This window comes from Acipenser ruthenus, chromosome 8 (assembly GCF_902713425.1).
Source record: "Acipenser ruthenus chromosome 8, fAciRut3.2 maternal haplotype, whole genome shotgun sequence".
NCBI classification, from domain to species: domain Eukaryota; kingdom Metazoa; phylum Chordata; class Actinopteri; order Acipenseriformes; family Acipenseridae; genus Acipenser; species Acipenser ruthenus.
In genome coordinates this window covers 27780271-27801559 of record NC_081196.1, presented here as the reverse complement: position 1 = coordinate 27801559, position 21289 = coordinate 27780271, and the positions used below count along the sequence as shown (strand labels likewise).

Sequence of the window (21289 nt, the reverse complement as noted above, 5' to 3'; positions counted from 1 at the left end):
ACCAAGTGTTTGCGGTAGAATAAACCAGACACATTCTTTAAACTGAGTATGTCTGATCAACGGAACCCATTCCAGTTGGAAACCTTCCGACAAGCCAAAGATAATGTTGCAGGACTGTTGGAGATCAGGATTTACCTCCCTTTGAAAAGAAATATTGTTTATTGCAAGCCGACACAATACAATGTGTACTTCAAGCTTTCGTTGGAACTTCAAACCGAGAGATGGGAGAAGCTGCAGTGTTACTCAAAGAAGACTGACTTCTTTGTTGAAAATCGAAATATTCAGCATATCAAATATTAAACATTTTATGACTCGAGAAATTCACTGTAGCTAATGCTATCAAGTTAGTGGATAAATTGTCCTAGGAATAGAATATAACTTCCTGTTTTGGAGTATGCAAGAAATGTATTTTGTTTGTTGAAATTGTTCAACTCAAAGGAGTTCTCAAATGCAGAGAATTTCATTATTGCCCCATTTCTGAATTAATTTGAATATAGAATCAATTGAGGTTGATAATTGTCAGTTTAGTAGATCACATCTAAACAATTAACACGGTAAAACTAATTTGATAAATTATTTATTGGAATGTTGGATTGTTTTGAATGGGAAGTTGAATTAATTCTCATGCATTTTGATATGAAACATCGATTACAACGAGAAATGAGTATTGAAAATACTAATGCAACTTAATAACTTGATCAGCCATAATTAATATTAGTATATTAACCATGTATGCTAAATGTTGTGGTCATTGTAATCGTTTGACTAAGAAATCAATGAACTGTATACTGTTCACGCATACCTCTAACCAATTACCTTTCCTTTCTGTAATATTAGATTAGTTGTGCACCCTTTTTATTCTTAACTTAAATTATTGTTTTATATTTCTGGCACGTTGTGTGAATGTCGATTATTGTCAAGAAAATTCTGGTTCTACATGATGTGGAACTCATAAGGTGTATATATATATTTCACTACATTTTGGCGTCCCTGAGATTTATTTTTAAATAAATTGTATACCTAATTCTCTACATGATGACACTGCACAGCAATACACCGAGGCGTAGATGGGCCGGCTGTTTCCACCAACTGAGTGGCTTTAGACAGTGATGAGACTCTGTCAATAGGCGGTCGCGGTTCAATGCGAGCTGAAAAAAACTGCTGTTGAACCAGACCTGCAGAGAGCGCATGCGCAGGAGACAGAATGGCAGGGTTTGGGAAGCTGCTGCCCAAAGATCTCCGGAACGTCACTACCGTGAGCGCTTCATTGAGCTGAAATAGTTCCAGACAGGCGGCCATTGTCTCTGCACTCTGCCGTCCGACAGAGTGGACAGAATGGACTTGGAGTCCAAGTATTTTAAACAAGAAAATAAATTAACTCCAGTAAGAGCTATGCAGCCTTGGGGGGGGGTAAATACCCATACGGTAATGGTTACATTTCGTACTTGAAAGGGAACCAACGCCTCTTAACTCTGCATACCTCATTTCAATCTGCTTGCGCTTCTGAAGTTCTTGGTTTCGCAGTTCTTCCAAACGCCTTAGCTCTTCTTGACGCCTCATAAGATCTATCAAAGACAATAATATATGGACACATTTCTAAATGGAATATTTACTTTGTACAAAATAGCAAAACATGTCAAATCTATCTATTCCAAACAGTAAGACTGCAATTTATTTATTTATTTATTTATTTATTTTAAATTGTGTAATTTCTTGACCACCAAAAAACAAAAAGGTGGATGCTAATTTTACACAATTGGATGTCAAAGTAAAAGGACATTGCACACTGGATCCGATAACGCATCTGAATTTAATGTGCGTCTAAACAGAAAAAAAACGATCATGTGCATTCCCTATTGCACCTTGCACACTGAGGCCCAAATTTATAAAAGGGGAAAAACCAACCGCAAAAACGACTTAATGTGCGTGTTCAGTACGGCCGCACTCAGCGTCAAAATAACGACCTATTTTATAACACTAATTAGGTAAAGCAGGCGATTCCGCAATCAACCAATTTAAATACCAGCGGTGGAGAATTACACACCTCTCACAATAAATAATGGGTTTGGGTCAACCCTGCGTGTGTACGTTACACATTCCAAAAGAAAATGAATGGCACACAAAGACCTCAGCCTGGTACTAGCCATGGTGATGAGGATGCTCGGAAGCGAAAACTGAAATTTACCAATATGGAAGTGGAGATTTTGGTACAAGCAGTACTTGTAACACATTAAGATGTGTTACAAGCTCGAAATACATCACCAAGACAAAAGAATAAAATATGGAATGTGTGGTGGCTTCTTAAGAAACAAATGTACCACTTCAGAGTTTGTAGTAGGTTGCTTATACATTACGACGCATCATCCAGTTACTGTGCTTCGCATATTAGTTCAACTTCTTATTTCATATAGAATATTCCAGGCGTATAGACTTTTCAGAAATACGTTTTATTTACTTACATCCATGGCAGTCAAACGGGTGGATAATCTTTCCATTGTTGTACAGCAATATGTTCAGCAACAATACAGCTTCATACGAACAGTCTTCAGTTTAACTACGACATATCTTCTTAAAGTCTTATGCAGTTACAACACTCCTATTTCTTATGTTTGTCTGTATTTCTTACTCTATGTATGATTTTAAAGCACATCTGTATGGTATATATGGTAACTGCGTCATCTGTCCGTGTCTTTTTTTTTTTTTTTTTTTACCGTTTTCTTTCAAACTCGAATTTAACAATACTGCCTGAACCAGTATTGTTAAATACCAGAATGCCATATTACAAAAAATAAATTCTGTAGGCATTACTAAAATAACCGTGGAGGATGAGCCCTCATTGTATATGAGATTTTCTTTTGTGCGCCTCAGAATATCGTTCCACTTTTCTTAATCTCCTCCACCGTTCATTTAATAATGCCTACACTAATAAACAATACCGGTATTATAAACCGTAATTTACAAACTGACTTGATCAGAAAGGTTAAAAAATGAGCTTGTCACAAAATGTTATTAAATGTTTCTTTGTCCTTGAAAACAAATTAACGCCTGATTTTCAGAGTTCTAAAAATAATCAAGTAAATACGAGGCCCGCAATTACGGGCATCTTTAATAAATTAGACAGAATATTTAATAGACCTCATTTGCAAAATCCCCTCCCAATTTTAGCCGTTTCGTTCAGAAACGCCCCAGAAGTATATATGATACAGAATTACATATGCATCAAGGGCTAAAGCGCACAGAGATATTGCCCCCCAAATCACGTATTAATTGCGTGTTTATACCATTGCGTGCGTTTTATAAATCCCATCCAAGGATTCAGAACCCTCAGCGCCCGTATTACGGTCGTAAAACATGCGCAATCCTTTTCTAAATGATGCTTCAATTTTGGAATCGAAACAAGTTCAATTTGATCCGATTTGACGTGCATTAAAAATAACATTGACCAATGAAAACCGACTGGGAAGACAGGTGGGTTCTTGCAGTACCCTGAACAAAATGGAAAATCTAATTGTGTGTGCCGCCAAACAAAAAACACTTTGATAAATTCAAAGACTACAAAGACTGTAAAAAAAAAAAAAAAAAAAGAAAAAACACAACACATATGAAAAGACATTGCCATGGATTTGGGCATGTGTATCATAAAACATGAAAACCTATACTGCACAAAATCCACGTTATTACAAGCATATACCTTTTATTTCAATTGTAATCGAGGAAGTAAAGAAACAATGGCCTAACCTGGAGACACATATCGGAGAAAGAAGCGTGACAGGGCAAGAAAGGTCAGGGCTTAACAGTCAGAAAAGAGGGGCAGTACATGAAAGTGATGGAAAGTATTTTCGGTAGCTCATTGCTAGCTTACCAACTTTTAGATATATGTTTATTACAGGCGCGAGTGTTTGAAACATTAAATATTGGTCATATGGTTCCTGATGCTATGACAACCGTGTTTTGTAATATCATATTTTTTTATATGTATTGCGTAACATTATTGTAGTCTTGTAGAAACGTAATAATAAGCAAATGTTTTCCATCAGCGTTTGCTGATCATTGTTTATACAACATTTAACATTTTTTGTGTTCAAAGTTATGTAAGAATTAACAGAATTGTATTTATTTTTTATTATAATACTGAAACTAGTTATATTTACTACAAAGCCTCTACTCCACTTCAGCGCTCTGAAGTACGATATTAACACATCTATCGTGCAATGGATTGAGAGACGACTTTTTTGGATGACAGATTCTAAATGACTGAAAGGATCCAGTGTAAAGGCCTTAAGGGGATATCCATTTTAAAATCACTTTATCTCAAACGATAAACAGATAAAGACTAGTCTAGTCTGATTTTTTTTTTCCTTTAATATTTCTAATTAGTTTGGGAAGGCAGAAATAAATGTAAAGAAATAGTTCCTAAAAGCGATAACTGATAGGTACGAAAATGTACTAATGTTTTGCTTATCCTTTGTTAAGTGTACATTAACTTCTCAGATGTATTGTTTAGTTTCTTTTTGGCCGTTAGAACATTAAAATAATTAGATAACTCCTGAGCAACCAATGTAATTTAGTATGTTAACGTAACATTATTCAACAGGTTTAATTCGACTTAAGCAAAATTAGTCAATTCTATTGGGTGATGCGAAACTTTTGGCCATAGCTCTCTATCTCTATATATTATTTTCTATACTTTCACTGTCAACAGATAATGTTTCGACGCAGATTCATTTCGAATTCTTTACGTCCTCTTCGTAACCGTCTTTTTAGGTAGAACTTTGAGCTCACTCTATCAAATTGCAGCGTCTCGTTTCCTACCGGTCGCTAATGAAGGGGCTACAGGCTGTTCGGATAAGTCAGACGCAGTCAGATAGGCAACTGGCATTTCTTGACTAAACTCGTTCTCAAAGGAATCAGAGTCCAAATCAAAACAATACAAATTTCAGACATTTTGAAGTTGTTATAAAACACATATCTTGGCATTATTGTTTGAACTACTGAAGCACGGCTCCGTTCTGAATTTCAGCAGCACACCACAGGATTGGAATGTAAGCAAAAACACATTTGAAGCTTATCTGAGTAAGCATGTTATCCCACTGAAGTGGAACAACAATAACTTAAAAAAGGGGTAAAAACTATAACATTTTTTTATATGTAGACAAGTGTGCATATGGTTTTGTTAAATGATGTCGGAGGTAAAAAAACACAGTTTGCAGAAAGAATACTGGTATAGCTGAATGCTCGGGAGGTATATTGTTATTTTACTGTTGAAACAGATAAAAAGAAACCAAACAATACATCTGAGAAAAATGCACAAAACAAAGGCAAGCAAAACATTAGTAAACTTTCATACCTCTAAATATTCACTTTAAATCTTAATATTTGTTTCCCGATTTATTTAAAACAGCCCTATCTACAGTAGATTTATGATGTTTTAACAAATACATTTCGTAGTAAAGGACACACAGCAAATCTCATTACCTTGTCTCATTAGCATAAGCTGATGTTCATGACGAGCGGCTTCCATTTCAGCTTCAAGTTTCTCTTTCGCTTCTCGGATATTTCTGTCAACCTGATCACGCTGTTGCTTTTCCATGTCATCAAGGGCCTTCCATCGAGATGAATATTCAAACTCAAATGTTCCAGGCTGAGCAAAACGAGGGGGCTGCTCTCTTTCCCTAAAATAAATTGTATTTCTTAAAAGAAAGTAGTTTACAAGTAGTTTAGGTCCAATCAATCTGAACAAAGCAGATGCATCAAGTAGTAGTACATGTGCCTAGTAATTGGTTATATCTGAATATTTGGTTGAAAAAAATGTCTACGTTATAAAACACATTTAATTCCATTCTGGAGCCCACAGAAACTGTGATTATTAAGTGTTAGTTAACGTTTTTAAACAATATGAAAAAGTACACATTTTCAGGTGTGATATAGCTTGCCTGCATTTTTCAAATACAAAGGACTATACCATTTTGTTAAAACACTACATTTTGAAAACACTAAACCCAAAACATTTTTGCAAAGCCGGCAAGCGAGATCTACGGTGTCCATATAGGTAAGACAGACTCAAAAAGGCAAAGCTGAACCTGTACAGGAACACTGAACCATTCACTTTTCAGTCAGCAATCCTAAGCAGCAGATTTTGTCAAGCTACTAAATCCAGATCTTAGCTTGTCCATTTTTCTGCCTGGCCTCACTGGATGCATGATCAATAGGGATCGTTAAAGGTGAACCAAGCCCAGCCAAATGTGAGAGTGCAGAAAGAAAAAAATGTTGTTTGCATTATTTTGCAAGAATTGCATTATAACGAGATCATTTTCATCAGCGATAAAGATGTCATAGTGCAGCAGGGGTGAAGTGCAGCTGGACAGTGAGAAACTGTCATGTATTTGTGCACAAATGCAAGCAGCTTTTTAAACTAGGCTAAAGCAATCTGAAAAAAATGCATTTACACAACAGATTATTAAAAATGCAAGTAATATTCATTACATCTATTGGACAAGGCATAGTAACTTGTTTTACGAAATACACATTATTCGACATCAATGTTTTTTGTTTATGTAAAATGTGTATGCAGTAATACATATATTCTTCGCCATTAATGATTATTTTGTTAATTGACAATATGCAGGAATAAATACATTCTCCAGTGATACACCTGCATTTACTAGTACGCTTCGGTATATCATAAGATGCTTATGATAATATAGTGCTGGGACGAACATAGGATTTTCACGTTCGGATATTCGCTCAATTTAAATATTCGCTTGTTTTTCAAAAAGTAATGAAAGCCATTATATTGCTCTGAATGCAGGCAGAGACAGCATAGCAGCAAGGGCAGGGGGCGTGGCAGTGGACCCTGTGTGTGTGTGCCTTTATTTTACAGCAAGAACTTACAATATATGTAATACGTTAAAATAGAACAATAAGCTCCCTAGTGGCACATCTGGTAAAGGCACTCCAAGTGGAGTGCAGAATGCACCCTATAGCCTGGAGGTTGCTGGTTCGAGTCCAGGCTATTCTATTGCCGACCGTAGACGGGAGCTCCAGGGGGCGGCGCCCTGGAGGGGGGGGGCGGTTTTCGGTTAGCCAGGGTGTCCTCGGCTCACCGCGCACCAGCGACCCCTGTAGTCTGGCCGGGTGTCTGCGGGCTTGCCTGTAAGCTGCCCAGAACTGCGTTGTCCTCCGACGCTGTAGCTCTGAGGTGGCTGCACGGTGTGAAAAAAGCAGTCAGCTGAAGGCAAATGCTTCGGAGGACAGTGTGTGCCGAGCCTAAAAATAATTGGGAGAATGCCAAATTGGGAGAAAATAAAAATGTAAAGCGCTTTGTGATGGTGGTCCACTATGAAAGGCGCTTTATAAAAAAAGTATATTATATATATATATATATATATATATATATATATATTAGAACAATATCCCAGGAGTAAAGAATGCGTTGTGTAGTCCTTACTTTACCCCACTGAATTAACTACAAAACAAAAGGATCCCAAATAGCAGTGCAATTCTAAGCCAGCTTTCCAGAAGCCACAAAAGCAGACCACACACACACACACACTTAATGCAGAAACTTAATGAAGTGGTGGATTGTATCCGCACCGAGGAGTGTCCAGCGAAAGGCAAAGAATGCAGAGCATGTGGCAAGCAGAACCAGGGTAAAACACTGAAAATCAGAAGCCCCAATTATAGATTTGAAACATACTAAGATTATACAAATAGGCAATACTTTTCAAAGAGCGTCATTGACTGTTATTCCGAGTGGTAACGATTGTAGTGGAGTGACACTGATTGTGTCAGGCTGCTCTTATAAGGAAAGTGCTTTCCAGACAGTAATTTCAGTTTCAAAGTTTTATTTACAATTATATTGACAACACAAAAGAAAACGTTAGGCTATTATCATAACCCTGGTTCGCCAAAATAGAAATATTAACCATTACAAAACGGATGATGTCTCTTGAAGAGCACAGGAAACTGACAACTATACCAATGCTGCTCGCCAGAGCCTGTGATGCTGCTGAGGGTCCGCCCCCGAGCCCATAAGAAGCAGAGTCACAGGAGTCTGTACTCTCAACTTCAGATAAGTGAAATATACTTTCTAGGGTTGTCAAAAATACAGATACTTTGATACTACCGCGATACCAAATTTCAAAAAGGGTTCTGAGCTTCATTAATTATGCATTCGGTAATACCGAAAAACAGAAAGTATCGGAGCAATCTGTACTTGTATAATGAAAATTGCGTGTTTGCGTCCTTCACGTAAAAGATGGAGTCGTACTAAAAAAAAAATAAAAATAAAGCTTCCCTTTTTGTCCGCGCAGGGACACCATACACTCCAGGTGGAAACAACAAAGAGACAGCCGGGATTCAGGAATAAAAGGTTAAGATGGAAGGCACACAAGCCCAGCAGCCCGCGCTCTTAGAAAAAGAGAACAGTAGGAGTGCTGTGTGGAAATATTTCGTTTATGAAGCGAATGAGCAGGGCAAAGCAAAAGATCCATCCAAGTCCATATGCAAACGGTGCTTTAAGACGGTACAAACAAAAGGAGGCAGCACCTCAAATTTAGCGAAGCATTTGGCGGACAGGCAGCCTGACCTCTTCAAATAATTCAGACAGGTTAGCGACAGCGTAGATTATTGAATGAATGCATCACATATATAAGTTAAAAATACATGTCCTCAATGAAAACGATTGGGACATGTGAAATTAAGAAAGCTAGCTAACTTCGCGCTAATATATACAGTGTTGTGCTCTACGTTGGAGTGATAGATAGTATTTGTCTGTCTTCACATTAATGTTACAAATAACAACTCTAATTATCTGTCAACGTATCAAACACACTTAACAGATTTCTCTCTGAGGTTAGTCTAGCTTTATTGCGGTCGCCCCTCCAGGCTCGGCCTTCTAAGATGTAGTACACGAGAGCGATATATCATAGGCGCATATGGCTGTCACTCTTGGAAAGGGGCGGACTGTGGCTTTCTAGTTATACCCAATATGGGCATCTACGTCAGTGAGAATCTGACTGACTGCTTCACGCTGCGTGAGAAAGCACTGGATGGAGCAAATATTTATTGACAACAAATGTTTTTTTTTCTAAAAAGCATATTTTATTTTCATCCTGCCATTCATTAGTTTTTTGTTTATTATTATTTATTTCTTAGCAAACCCCCTTATCCAGAGCGACTTACAATTGTTACAAGTTATTATTTTTACATACAATTACCCGTTTATACAGTTGGGTTTTTACTGGAGCAATCTAAGTAAAGTACCTTGCTCAAGGGTACAGCAGCAGTGTCCCCCACCTGGGATTGAACCCACGACCCTCCGGTCAAGAGTCCAGAGCCCTAATCACTACTCCACACTGCTGCCCTATTGTTTCTTTACTAAATTTAATGGGTATCAAATCAAACAATGTATTTTTTATTTTCTGAACCCCCAGTTTGTGCTGATTTATTCCACATATGGTACTTACCTGAAACCCCAGTAGTCACATTTATAAGCACAAATATATCTATCTATCTATATATCTATCTATATATATATATATATATATATATATATATATATATATATATATATATATATATATATATATCTATCTATATCTATATATAAGAACATAAGAACATAAGAAAGTTTACAAACGAGAGGAGGCCATTCAGCCCATCTTGCTCGTTTGGTTGTTAGTAGCTTATTGATCCCAGAATCTCATCAAGCAGCTTCTTGAAGGATCCCAGGGTGTCAGCTTCAACAACATTACTGGGGAGTTGGTTCCAGACCCTCACAATTCTCTGTGTAAAAAAGTGCCTCCTATTTTCTGTTCTGAATGCCCCTTTATCTAATCTCCATTTATGACCCCTGGTCCTTTTTTCTTTTTTCAAGTCAAAGAAGTCCCCCGGGTTGACATTGTCTATACCTTTTAGGATTTTGAATGTTTGAATCAGATCGCCGCGTAGTCTTCTTTGTTCAAGACTGAATAGATTCAATTCTTTTAGCCTGTCTGCATACGACATGCCTTTTAAACCCGGGATAATTCTGGTTGCTCTTCTTTGCACTCTTTCTAGAGCAGCAATATCCTTTTTGTAACGAGGTGACCAGAACTGAACACAATATTCTAGGTGAGGTCTTACTAATGCATTATAGAGTTTTAACATTACTTCCCTTGATTTAAATTCAACACTTCTCACAATATATCCAAGCATCTTGTTAGCCTTTTTTATAGCTTCCCCACATTGTCTAGATGAAGACATTTCTGAGTCAACATAAACTCCTAGGTCTTTTTCATAGTTCCCTTCTTCAATTTCAGTATCTCCCATATGATATTTATAATGCACATTTTTATTGCCCGCATGCAATACTTTACACTTTTCTCTATTAAATTTCATTTGCCATGTGTCTGCCCAATTTTGAATGCTGTCTAGATCATTTTGAATGACCTTTGCTGCTTCAACAGTGTCTGCCACTCCTCCTATTTTTGTGTCGTCTGCAAATTTAACGAGTTTGCTTAATATATCAGAGTCTAAATCATTAATGTAGATTAGGAATAGCAGAGGACCTAATACTGATCCCTGTGGTACACCACTGGTTACCTCACTCCATTTTGAGGTTTCTCCTCTAATCAGTACTTTCTGTTTTCTACCTGTTAACCACTCCCTAATCCATGTGCATGCATTTCCTTGAATCCCTACTGCGTTCAGTTTGAGAATTAATCTTTTATGCGGGACTTTGTCAAAAGCTTTCTGGAAATCTAAATAAACCATGTCGTATGCTTTGCAGTTATCCATTTTCAATGTTGCATCCTCAAAAAAGTCAAGTAGGTTAGTTAGACATATATATATATAGATACAGACACATACATATACAGTGCCTTGCAAAAGTATTCAGACCCCTGACCAATTCTCTCATATTACGGAATTACAAATGGTACATTGAAATTTCGTTCTGTTTGATATTTTATTTTAAAACACTGAAACTCAAAATCAATTATTGTAAGGTGACATTGGTTTTATGTTGGGAAATATTTTTAAGAAAAAAAAAAAACTGAAATATCTTGCTTGCATAAGTATTCAACCCCTGTGCTGTGGAAGCTCCCAGTTTACACCCATGAAAGAAATTGCCCTAACGAGGACACAATTACCTTACCATTGGCCTCCACCTGTGAACCATTAAAGTTGCTGTCACATTTTCTGGATAAAAACCCCACTGTTGAAGGATCATTGGTCAGGAAAATGAAGACCAAAGAGCATTCTACAGAAGTTAGAGAAAGTAATACATAGATTAGGGAATGGGTACAAAATAATATCCAAGTGTTTGGATATCCCAGTGAGCACAGTTGGATCAATAATCAGGAAGTGGAAGCTGCATCACACCACCCAGGCACTGCCAAGAAAAGGCCGTCCCTCAGAACTCAGCGCTCAAACAAGAAGGAGACTTGTGAGAGAAGCCACAGAAAGGCCAACAATCACTTTGAAGGAGCTACAGAGTTCAGTGGCTGGGAGTGGAATAATGGTGCACCAGTCAACCATATCAAGAGCTCTGCATAACACTGGCCTGTATGGGAGGGTGGCAAGAAAGAAGCCGTTACTCAAAAAGTACCATCCGAAAGCACTTTCTGGAGTTTGCCAGAAAGCATGAGAGTGACCCAGCTGCGATGTGGGAAAAGGTTTTGTGGTCAGATGAGACCAAGATAGAGCTTTTTGGCCAAAACTCAAAGCGCTATGTGTGGCGCAAACCTAACACTGCCCATGCCTCAAGACACACCATCCCTACAGTGAAGTATGGTGGTGGCAGCATCATGCTGTGGGGATGCTTCTCATCAGCAGGGACTGGGCGTCTTGTTAAAATTGAAGGAAGAATGGATGGAGCAAAATACAGGGAAATACTGCAAGAGAACCTGCTTCAGTCCGCTAAAAAACTGAAGCTTGGGAGGAAATTCACCTTTCAGGAAGACAATGATCCCAAGCACAAGGCCAAAGCAACATTGGAGTGGCTCAAGAACAAAAAGGTGAATGTCCTACAGTGGCCCAGTCAAAGTCCTGATCTCAATCCCATTGAGAATCTGTGGCACTATTTGAAAATTGCGGTCCACAAGTGTCGTCCAACCAACCTGAACAACCTGGAGCAAATCTGCCAAGAAGAATGGGCCAAAATCACTCCGACACCGTGTGCAAAGCTGGTACATACTTACCCCAAAAGACTTAAAACTGTTATTGCAGCGAAAGGTGGCTCTACCAAATATTAATGTGTGGGGGTTGAATACTTATGCAAGCAAGATATTTCAGTTTATTTTTCTTAAATATTTCCCAACATAAAACCAATGTCACCTTGCAATAATTGATTTTGAGTTTCAGTGTTTTACAATAAAATATCAAACAGAACGAAATTTCAATGTACCATTTGCAATTCAGTAATATGAGAGAATTGGTCAGGGGTCTGAATACTTTTGCAAGGCACTGTGTGTAATTAGAATTATTATTTATTTTATATATATATATATATATATATATATATATATATATATATATATATATATATATATATATATATATATATATAGTAATATAGTAATAAGATTGCACCACTCACTCGGTTCGTTGGCCCTTTTAAAAACACTGACCCAGGCACAGAAATGGATTTTCAAAGCGCGGTTGCGCTATTTTTAATAAACAATACAAAAACAAAAATAAACAAAACAAACACCTAGCTCTTTTATGAGCACTAACTAAACAAAACAGGAACCTAAACTAAAAGACAGGACAGCTAAGCTGTTTACCTGTAACACAAAATGAACAAAACAGCACACACAAAAAGGCTCTACACTACCTTTTCCTTTTAAATTACGGCTGTACCCACACACCAGCACACAGTCGGGCTTCTACACTCTTCAGCAGCCCTGAGCAAACTGACTGCATCTCTTAAATACCCTGTACCTGGTTCTAATTTTCAATTACCACCAGGTGCAGGGGATAATTAACAATCAAATAATTAACAAAAACAATTAAACAATTAACAAAAACAAACCCACAAGGTGCCTACGCACATGTTTTTCTGCAGGGAGGATTTAACCCCCTCCCTGCTGTCTTTCAATATATAATCATATATCTTTTCTCTGTCAATAATGTACAGAGCACTCGCCTGAATCACTTAATAAAAATCTAAAATTCATCCACTGTAGTTTTACTTTATCCTCTTTATTTCACTACCAAAAACAAGCTGAACTATTAAGTCAATCATAGTCCTACACAAAAAATATTCTTAAGTGATAATATGTAAATTACGTTTACTGCACCTGCACCGTTTGACCTAGAGTCAAGATTGTTACCTTTATTAAAGGAATGTTCTCTTATTTTGTGTGTTAAGATTTTTATTTTTTTGCTGTGGTATTGAAGAGGTATCGAGTATCGTGAAATTGAACTGGTATCGTATCGAAGTTCAAAATTCTGGTATCGTGACAACGCTAACACTTTATTTTTTTTTGGTAATGTTTCGATATATTCTGCATATTTGATACATTGTTGACTGAAATCGCTGAAAAGAATTGTAAAACTATTTTAAATTCAAAGTGATTTTATACTTATATATATATATATATATATTAAACACACACAGTGCTCCCTCTCTAGAAAGCGGGTCTCGGGGAACACATAACACACATCTGACTAAAATACAAAATAAAATAACTCCCTCTCTATAACGTACATATAGTGAAGCAAAAATGTAACTTTCCGTGAATTAACCATGCATAAAGCACCATGTAATCAACACTATTTTTTACAAAAAAAAAAAAAAAAAAAAAAAGCTAACATTATTATTTTTTTATTGTTATTTATTTCTTAGCAGACGTCCTTATCCAGGGCGACTTACAGTCGTAAACATTCCCACTGGTGGATCATTTTAATTAGCAGTAAGAGCCTGGCTAAACGGCAGTCGGGAGTTCTGTTCGAAGTGACAGACAAGCAAACCAAGTGCAAGATGGACAGCAGGTCAGGAGGGGAAGAGGGAATGGGCTCGCCCCAGGTTCGGCTGCAGGAGCGGGGCTGAAGCGAAGCTTAAGCATCTTGTCTCCCGTAGAAAGCCGCAGCTCCTCTTGCAGCAAAAAAGCGAATATATTAGGAAAGAACCATGTAATAGGCCTAATATTTATTTCGTTATAAAACACATGCTGACTAAGATGTCTGTGTTATAGTGACAGCACAGCTTTTCTTCAGTTCAGATAATGTATCAAAAGGGAGAGAAAAACAGTTAGAGGGAGAAGTTGTTTACAGTTTGAACACCAGTACTGTACTTACTGTAGAAATATTACATGAATAGTATAGGGAACTGGGGGACATGCTGTAGGAGTGTTATAACCGAGGCGTGTTGTAACCAAGAGCTTTATAGCGAGGGAGCACTGTAAAAAAATAAACCTTTCTTAAATATGTATATATAGGATTGTATTAGTAATATTTACCATTGCCCTCATCATTTTTGTTCTGAATGTGTTATTTTTGGCTTGAATGTTTCTGTTTTATTTGTGTAAAAAACCATTTGTAAATAGAGAGAAGTTGAAATGCGATTATTTATAGTTTTCTTTATTATATTATTTAACAGAATTCCTAATTGTGCCAGGTGATTTTTTGTTTTTCTACAAATCAGATATCAGTAACTGTGTAATAATGTTTGCAAGTTGCATCTGCTGAATTGCAATGTTCAAAAACGGCTTTAAAACAAAAAGTAGGACTCGCTTTATCCATTACTATTAAGTTGTATCAAATGAAAGCCTTTGAGACAAAATGACCATTGAAAACACAACTTGAAACTTAAATGTAACATACCATTAACACACTGCTGCAGTTTAACATGAACGCTCCAATGCTTCAGCATCGGCACCAAACCGGCTTTTTTTTTTTGTAATTTCTAATATTAGACTATAATGCCAACACAACATTATGTTTAAAACGGTTCATTATAGTAAATTGTTTTTCAAGGAATACAATATTAATAATTTGTCAACATTAATGCCGCTCCACTACATCTCATGGCATTAACTGACAAATTGATCATTAACTACCAGGAATGGACCAATTAACACTTATTGTCTTGCCTATACCACCTATTTAAAAAAAACAAAACAAAAAAAACACATTTTTCTAAGTTTTTTTGCCAGGGAAGAAGCTAGTCAAATGGCTTTACATCACTTTCATTGGCTGACTTATTCTATGACGTAATGTTGCTTCTACAAAATCAACAGTCCTTTGCACATCACTTTCTACAAAAAAAGTATCCCTTTCTACATTTTTCCAGCAACATGTAGACCAGTGTCCCCTCGGCTTAAGAGCCACAAGGTAAAATAATTACCCCAGCATGATAAAAAGTATGGAAGTAACTCGCCTCATGACTGCTGTAGGGGTGGACTGGGAGGCCGGTGTGATCACTGTTGTGCAGAAAACAGGGTTTTGCGGGTCCACAACGTTTAGCGGGTAGAACCTGGTGAAGGTGTGGGAGGAGCCCCACACTGCCGTGTTGCAAATGTCTTTGACAGATGCACCCTAGAATAAAGCCCATGAAGTCACCTGGCTCCTGGTGGAATGGCCAGTTATTTTCTCTCGTGGACGAAGGTTTGGCTATGTCATAAGCGGTCCTGACTGTATCAGTCAACCACTAAGACAACCTCTGTTTTGAAACTGCCTGTCCTTGCGACTTAGGCCCATAGCAGACAACAAATTGCTCTGCTCTCCGCCAACTTTGTGTCCTGTCAACATAATGCGCTAAAGCTCGAACTGGTCAAAGCGCATGGAGCTTTCGCTCTTTAATTGGAAGAAAAAGGAAGGGGGTTGGAAAGCCTCCAGTTCCACTAATTGGTTGACATGGAACGCTGAAATGGTTTTCGGCAGAAAGGCAGGGTTGGTCCGAAGGGAAACCTTTGTCCTACCCTCAGAAAAAATTAAGCAAGCCTTCAATACAGAAAAAGCTTGCAATTCACTCACCCAAGCACCATGCTTTTATAGGCATACTGAGAGCGTGTGGAGGCTGCTCTGGCATTTTTCAGGGTGTCAATCACCCTATTTGACAACCCTAAATGACTCAAGTGTAGCCATTCAGGGGCCAAACCCAGAGTTGGAGTATCGCTGGGTTGTGGTGCCACAAGGTGCCCTGCGCCTGACTGAAGAGGTCGTCGTGCTTCGGCAGCACCTATGGCTGGCCGGTCAGGACCTGTATCAATAAAGAGAACCAGATTTGTTTTGGCTTATTAGAAGGACCCTAGCCCTGTTTAGTCTGGTCTTCTCTAAACTCAGTGGGAGCAGCGCAAATGCTGGGAACGCGTACAGAAGATGGTCCGGCCACTGGTGGGTTAGAGCATCTATCCCCAGGGAGTTCTCATGCTTCATAGAGAAGTACTGAGGGCAGTGGGTTGTTCACCGCCAGACCTAAGAAGCACAGGCAGGGGTTTCGCTGTCGCTCGTCACTCTCGTAATTTGCGAATGTTTTTTGAAAGTGACGACAAAAAAAAAAAGTGGAATCGTCACTAGTGACGATCGTTTCTGTTTGTACTATAAAAAAAAAATCCCTTTTGTTAAAGTCACACACAACGTCTCGGTCTTTAAAAAGAAGGGATCGCTAAACCATAGAGTCACTGTTGCTGATCAGATCAGCGCCTCGGCCTCATCGATTCATTGACTCTGCAACGTTCTCATCCAGTGGTAAGCGATGTAAATACACAGTCAGCCATTCAGCACCTCAGTTACCATGGTAACCCAGACTGCTTTATGAGGCTGTACTAGGTGCTGGCATAGCTTTCAGCCTTGCATTATTCTTTGCAATCTGACAGCTTCTGCCGCTGCGCTTTCACGACTACAGGAGAGTTCTGCTCAAACCTTTGCATCCGCAGTGTTAGCGCCATTGCGCCAATGTCCCGCTGAAATTCTCTTAACGCGCTCGTGTGTCCCCCTTCCCTGACCAGACGCAATCAATACCAATACGCAGTAAATGAATGTATGTTGTATTACCATGACATGTCGGACGACAGGCTAATCTTTTTTACTTGTTTCTTTACACTTGCGTTTTCATAATTAAACTCCCGTGCTTTTACTCCAGTCCAGTAGAATGCGCTCACACCCGCCCTGGTTACACAGGCAGTAAAACATCAGGCTTGCTAACAACATGGCCCGGCGCAAATATAACCTCATATCCGTTACACCCGACCATTGCTTCTGGAAGTATAAGTAATAAGCTTGAAATATAGGTTATTATAGTTGTGCTTAAAAATACTGTCTGCAGAAGATTTGTGAACCGAAAACATATCATTACCTAAAAAAAGAAAAAAAGTAGCCTACGGTAACGTTATAAAATATGTGAAATGTGTCTTTTCTATGACCAAAAATGGTAAAATTCAGGGCCAAAATTATTCCGTATGTGTTAAGCACCAACTGTCTCTTGACCATTTCGCCAGTAGGCCTATAACGAGCATGATAAAATTGTATATATACAGTGTATGTGGTTTTACACAGCACAGTATATATGCCTACAATACATCTTGCATTGAGAAAACACCACTGGAATCGGAATAAAGGAAATTCTTATGTAATACAGTTCATGTGCAGCATGGTTTTGGTAAGTATCATTTACTAAACTATATAATTATGTGCAGTATTAAAATAAGTTAAAAACATAGCAAATCCACAAAACCAACGAAATACATAGTGTATATTAGACATTTTATTTGTAGTGTTTTGTGTAACACGGGCCATCGTTTAACCTGAAGCAGATATACGCGTTTATCATATCAACAACACCAACGTGTAAAAATAAAGCAACAATTGTTTTGAAAACTGTCCAAAATATTTACTTGGTGGCTAAGAATGAAAAATGTCAAGATAAAAATGTCATTTTTTATATGGAAATTGTCAAAATAAAAGGGGAAGCTGGAAGAATTTACCAGTCAGGACAACGGCATTTAACCCTTTGCGGTCCATTGTCGGACTGGGTCCGACATTGCAATTATTCCTCACAGGTCCTTTGTCGGACTGGGTCCGACATCATTATAGCAACGCAAAAAACGGGTTTCTAGTCATTTTTTCTCCGGAAAAAGCCGAGAAAACCATTCAATTGCCGAGTGGGAGCGACAGGAGCCGAGACAAGTCGAAAAAAAAAAAAAGGCGTATCTCATGATTAGTCATACATGGTATCTGGTATCAGATAACGGGGCGGTTGTAAGTAAACAAGTTGGCTGACTGAATCAGCGCACAGAGACTATCATGGACATTTGCAGAGCTTTTTTGAGATGTTATAGTAATAAAATAATGACTTGGATTGTATTATTGAGGAGTTTGGTGATAAAACGAGTGATCAGGAGATGATCGATCGGTATGTACGACTATTATTATTATTATTATTATTTATTTCTTACATAGGTGAAAGTGATAGCGAACAAAAGGGTGGGGCGGGGCTGGAGATGCCTAGTGAGTGCTTTGTTGATATGCAGGGCCATTTAAACCCGTTTGACTGTGGAAAAAAATACTTTTAAACAGCGCGTCTAAAATTAACTGCGCGTGTGAAAATTAATTAGACCTGGCGTGCCTGACGTGCGATTAATAAATGGACAGCAAAGGGTTAAATACTACTACTATTAAACTGTATCTGTTGGTAATGTGGTTTCTTCTAGCAGTTTTCAAACTGCGGTACTCGAGAAAAATTCTGAAATGGCAGACAACGCATTTTATTTAGTACCACTTGCCAATCTATTGCAAACTTTTGTCACGTAATCAGCGTTTAATCGCTAACACCAGACTGACGCGCTGTGACAGCGTTCAGTGCACACATGGCTAATTTACATATTAAATATGTGCATTTTAAATAAGCCCCGTTGTTTAAATGTAATATAAACAGTTGGGCGGTTACTGCAGTTTGTCTGGGATACAAAAAAAGACATTTTAAAAAACTAAGCCTAGTCTTTAACTCATTTTATTTCCTGTGTGCGTTCATGCCTGCAAGTCGATATTTTATTCTTTTCAATGACACGATTAAAGTTTATTGTAACTTAAGTACTACATTTCAAAATACAGAATGTATGGCCAATCAGAAACCATAGTATTGTCATGCGGTCTAGTTTGACAAGCCGTTACGTCTGGTGTGAGAGTAGTTTTAGCTTTCAATCCAGTGAAAAAATGTGGATTGTTTGCTCAATACTAGTACATTACTAGCAAATGGCGATCAAGGCGAAATACCATCAAAGATTAAAAACGCCAAAAATGTCTTGCGACTGAAGCTCTCTCCAATTTCCCTGCCATTATCAGTGATTTGTGTGGTAACAAGCATGGACATCTATGACACTGATACTAGGTAAGCGTTTTATTGTTGTTTTTTAATTAGCATCAGTACTGTACGTTTTATTCACGAATAATTAAAAAATGCCAGTAATATGTTGTCGTATTGAGGCCAGCTGCAGAGATGCGTAGATAGTGTACTTTGCCTTCTTTTCTATAACTTTATCATCAATATAAATACATGATTGCGGTAAACTTGTGCGCGCGAATTAAAAAACAAAACTGTTAGCCAATAGTGTAAAATGTAATTCATAATGCATTCTTTGTCTGTATGTAGCTTTTCAGGGCAAATAAATCTGGTTCTTGAATTTTAATGTTCTAAAACTTTACAGCTGAACATTACCAATTTATTTAAACTGTAGAGCATTATTAAAACGGTTTAAATTAAATTGTTTTGGTCAATACAGTGATTTAAGGTATAAAATAAAAACAGGATTCATAACACCCTTGAAGACTTGAGCTGTGCGCCAGTAGTGACTACTGAATATCTGGAGTGACTAATGTTTTTAGAAAGTATTAGTCACTAGTGACTACAAAAATCTAGAACCCAGGGGAAACCCTGCACAGGTGACCGGTTACGATGTCTGTGTGAAGCCGTGCTTGCTCTGGAGACATGGCGCAGATGAGCCAGTCGTCCAGATAATTCAGAACTCAACTTGAGTCTCAACAGGGCCAATATGGCTTCCATGCACTTTGTGAAGACACGAGGAGTCAGACAGAGGCCGAATGGCAAGACACAACATTTGTACACGGTCCCCTGAAAGGCGAACCATAGGTACTTCTGGTGTGCCAGTCTTATAGGGATGTGGAAGTAGGTGTCCTTCAGGTCCACCGTAGTTGAACCAATCGCCTGGTCTGATGGACTGCAACAGCTGTTGCATAGTCAGCATCTTGAACCAGGTAAAGGTTTAATTGTCTGAGGTCGAGGATCGGTCTTAGGCCTCCATCCCGCTTTGGCACCAGAAAGTAGAATCCGCTGTTGGTGCCGGAGAGGTCTACAATGCGATTCACCCGCTTCTGTAATAGAGACGCTACCTCCTGAGCCACCACAGCAGCGGCTTGTGGGTCTGTGACAGATGTCCTTATCACAGCCCGGAAGGGAGGAGAGGCATGTTGGAATTGAAGGGCATAGCCCTGTTTGACAGTGTAGAGCACCCAGGTGTCTGTGGTGCAAGTATCCCAGTGTACCAGGTGGTCCCTTGAAAAAGGACCCTGGGCCTGAGGCAGCAAACCCCTAGGGTTGGTTCTTTGACTGTGGATCAGCCTTCGCCTGTTGCTTTGGAGCAACGTGCCTGGGTTTACGCCGGTCTCCTCTAAACCCTTGGTTAGAGGGGCCTGGTGCTCCCGCAGCAGCGGAGGGCAAAGGATGGGCCTGACCCTGTGGAGCACGGAATCAGGGGCGCCATTGGTGCCCAGATTGCCATGTTGGATGGAGGGACCTTACCAAGGTCGGTAAAGGACCTAACCAGGTGCACCTGGTATGCCACTAGGACATGTTGTAGCTACCCATTCGTGCTGAAAAGGCACTAGCAGCATAAGCCTTCTTTAGAATCATCTGTGACCCGGCATTGCTTGTTTGGGCACACAGCGTCCTTGGACAGCAGGGACAGGTTGTCAGTTTGTGTGCATCAAAAACCTTATAAAGCGCATCCGCTACATGTGGGACGGCTGCGGATGTTGCTGGGTGGTCCCAGGAGGACAGCAGCTCAAAATAGGAAGTCTGGATGAGCTGGGGGAGACACATGAGGAGCGGAAGGCTGCTCATCATAGATAGTCTCTCAGTTGGAGCTGCCGGCCATGGGACTTGCAGGGCTGCCGTTGCTCTCTACATCAGGGTTATGAGCTCAGCTGACAGCGATAGTTGCAGATTCCCCTTCTTCCAGATACGAGACTCGATCTCCCACCCCTTCAGGGGGGATCAACGGAGAGAGCATCCTCTAAGATGTCCAGCACCTCTGGTGGTGGGACAGGGGGAACTTGGAACGGAGGGACT

General features: G+C 39.0%; 1 protein-coding gene across 10 annotated transcripts in view; it reads right to left on the bottom strand.

Moving 5' to 3' along the window:
* LOC117407178 (paraspeckle component 1-like) overlaps positions 1 to 21289 on the bottom strand; it is a 153682-nt gene that overhangs the window by 117608 nt on the left and 14785 nt on the right. For 8 of the 10 annotated variants that reach the window (XR_009329349.1, XR_009329352.1, XR_009329350.1 and 5 more), the window contains exons 4-5: positions 5476 to 5690; positions 1481 to 1565 (exon numbers count right to left, since the gene is read on the bottom strand). Coding sequence is in view for 5 of the 10 variants with exons in the window: in XM_059028778.1 (XP_058884761.1) it covers positions 1481 to 1565; positions 5476 to 5690 (300 nt within the window). In the remaining 5 variants the exon portion in view is untranslated. The remainder of the gene's footprint in view (positions 1 to 1480; positions 1566 to 5475; positions 5691 to 21289) is intronic. The other 2 variants (XM_059028777.1, XM_034011875.2) reach the window with 1 other exon arrangement.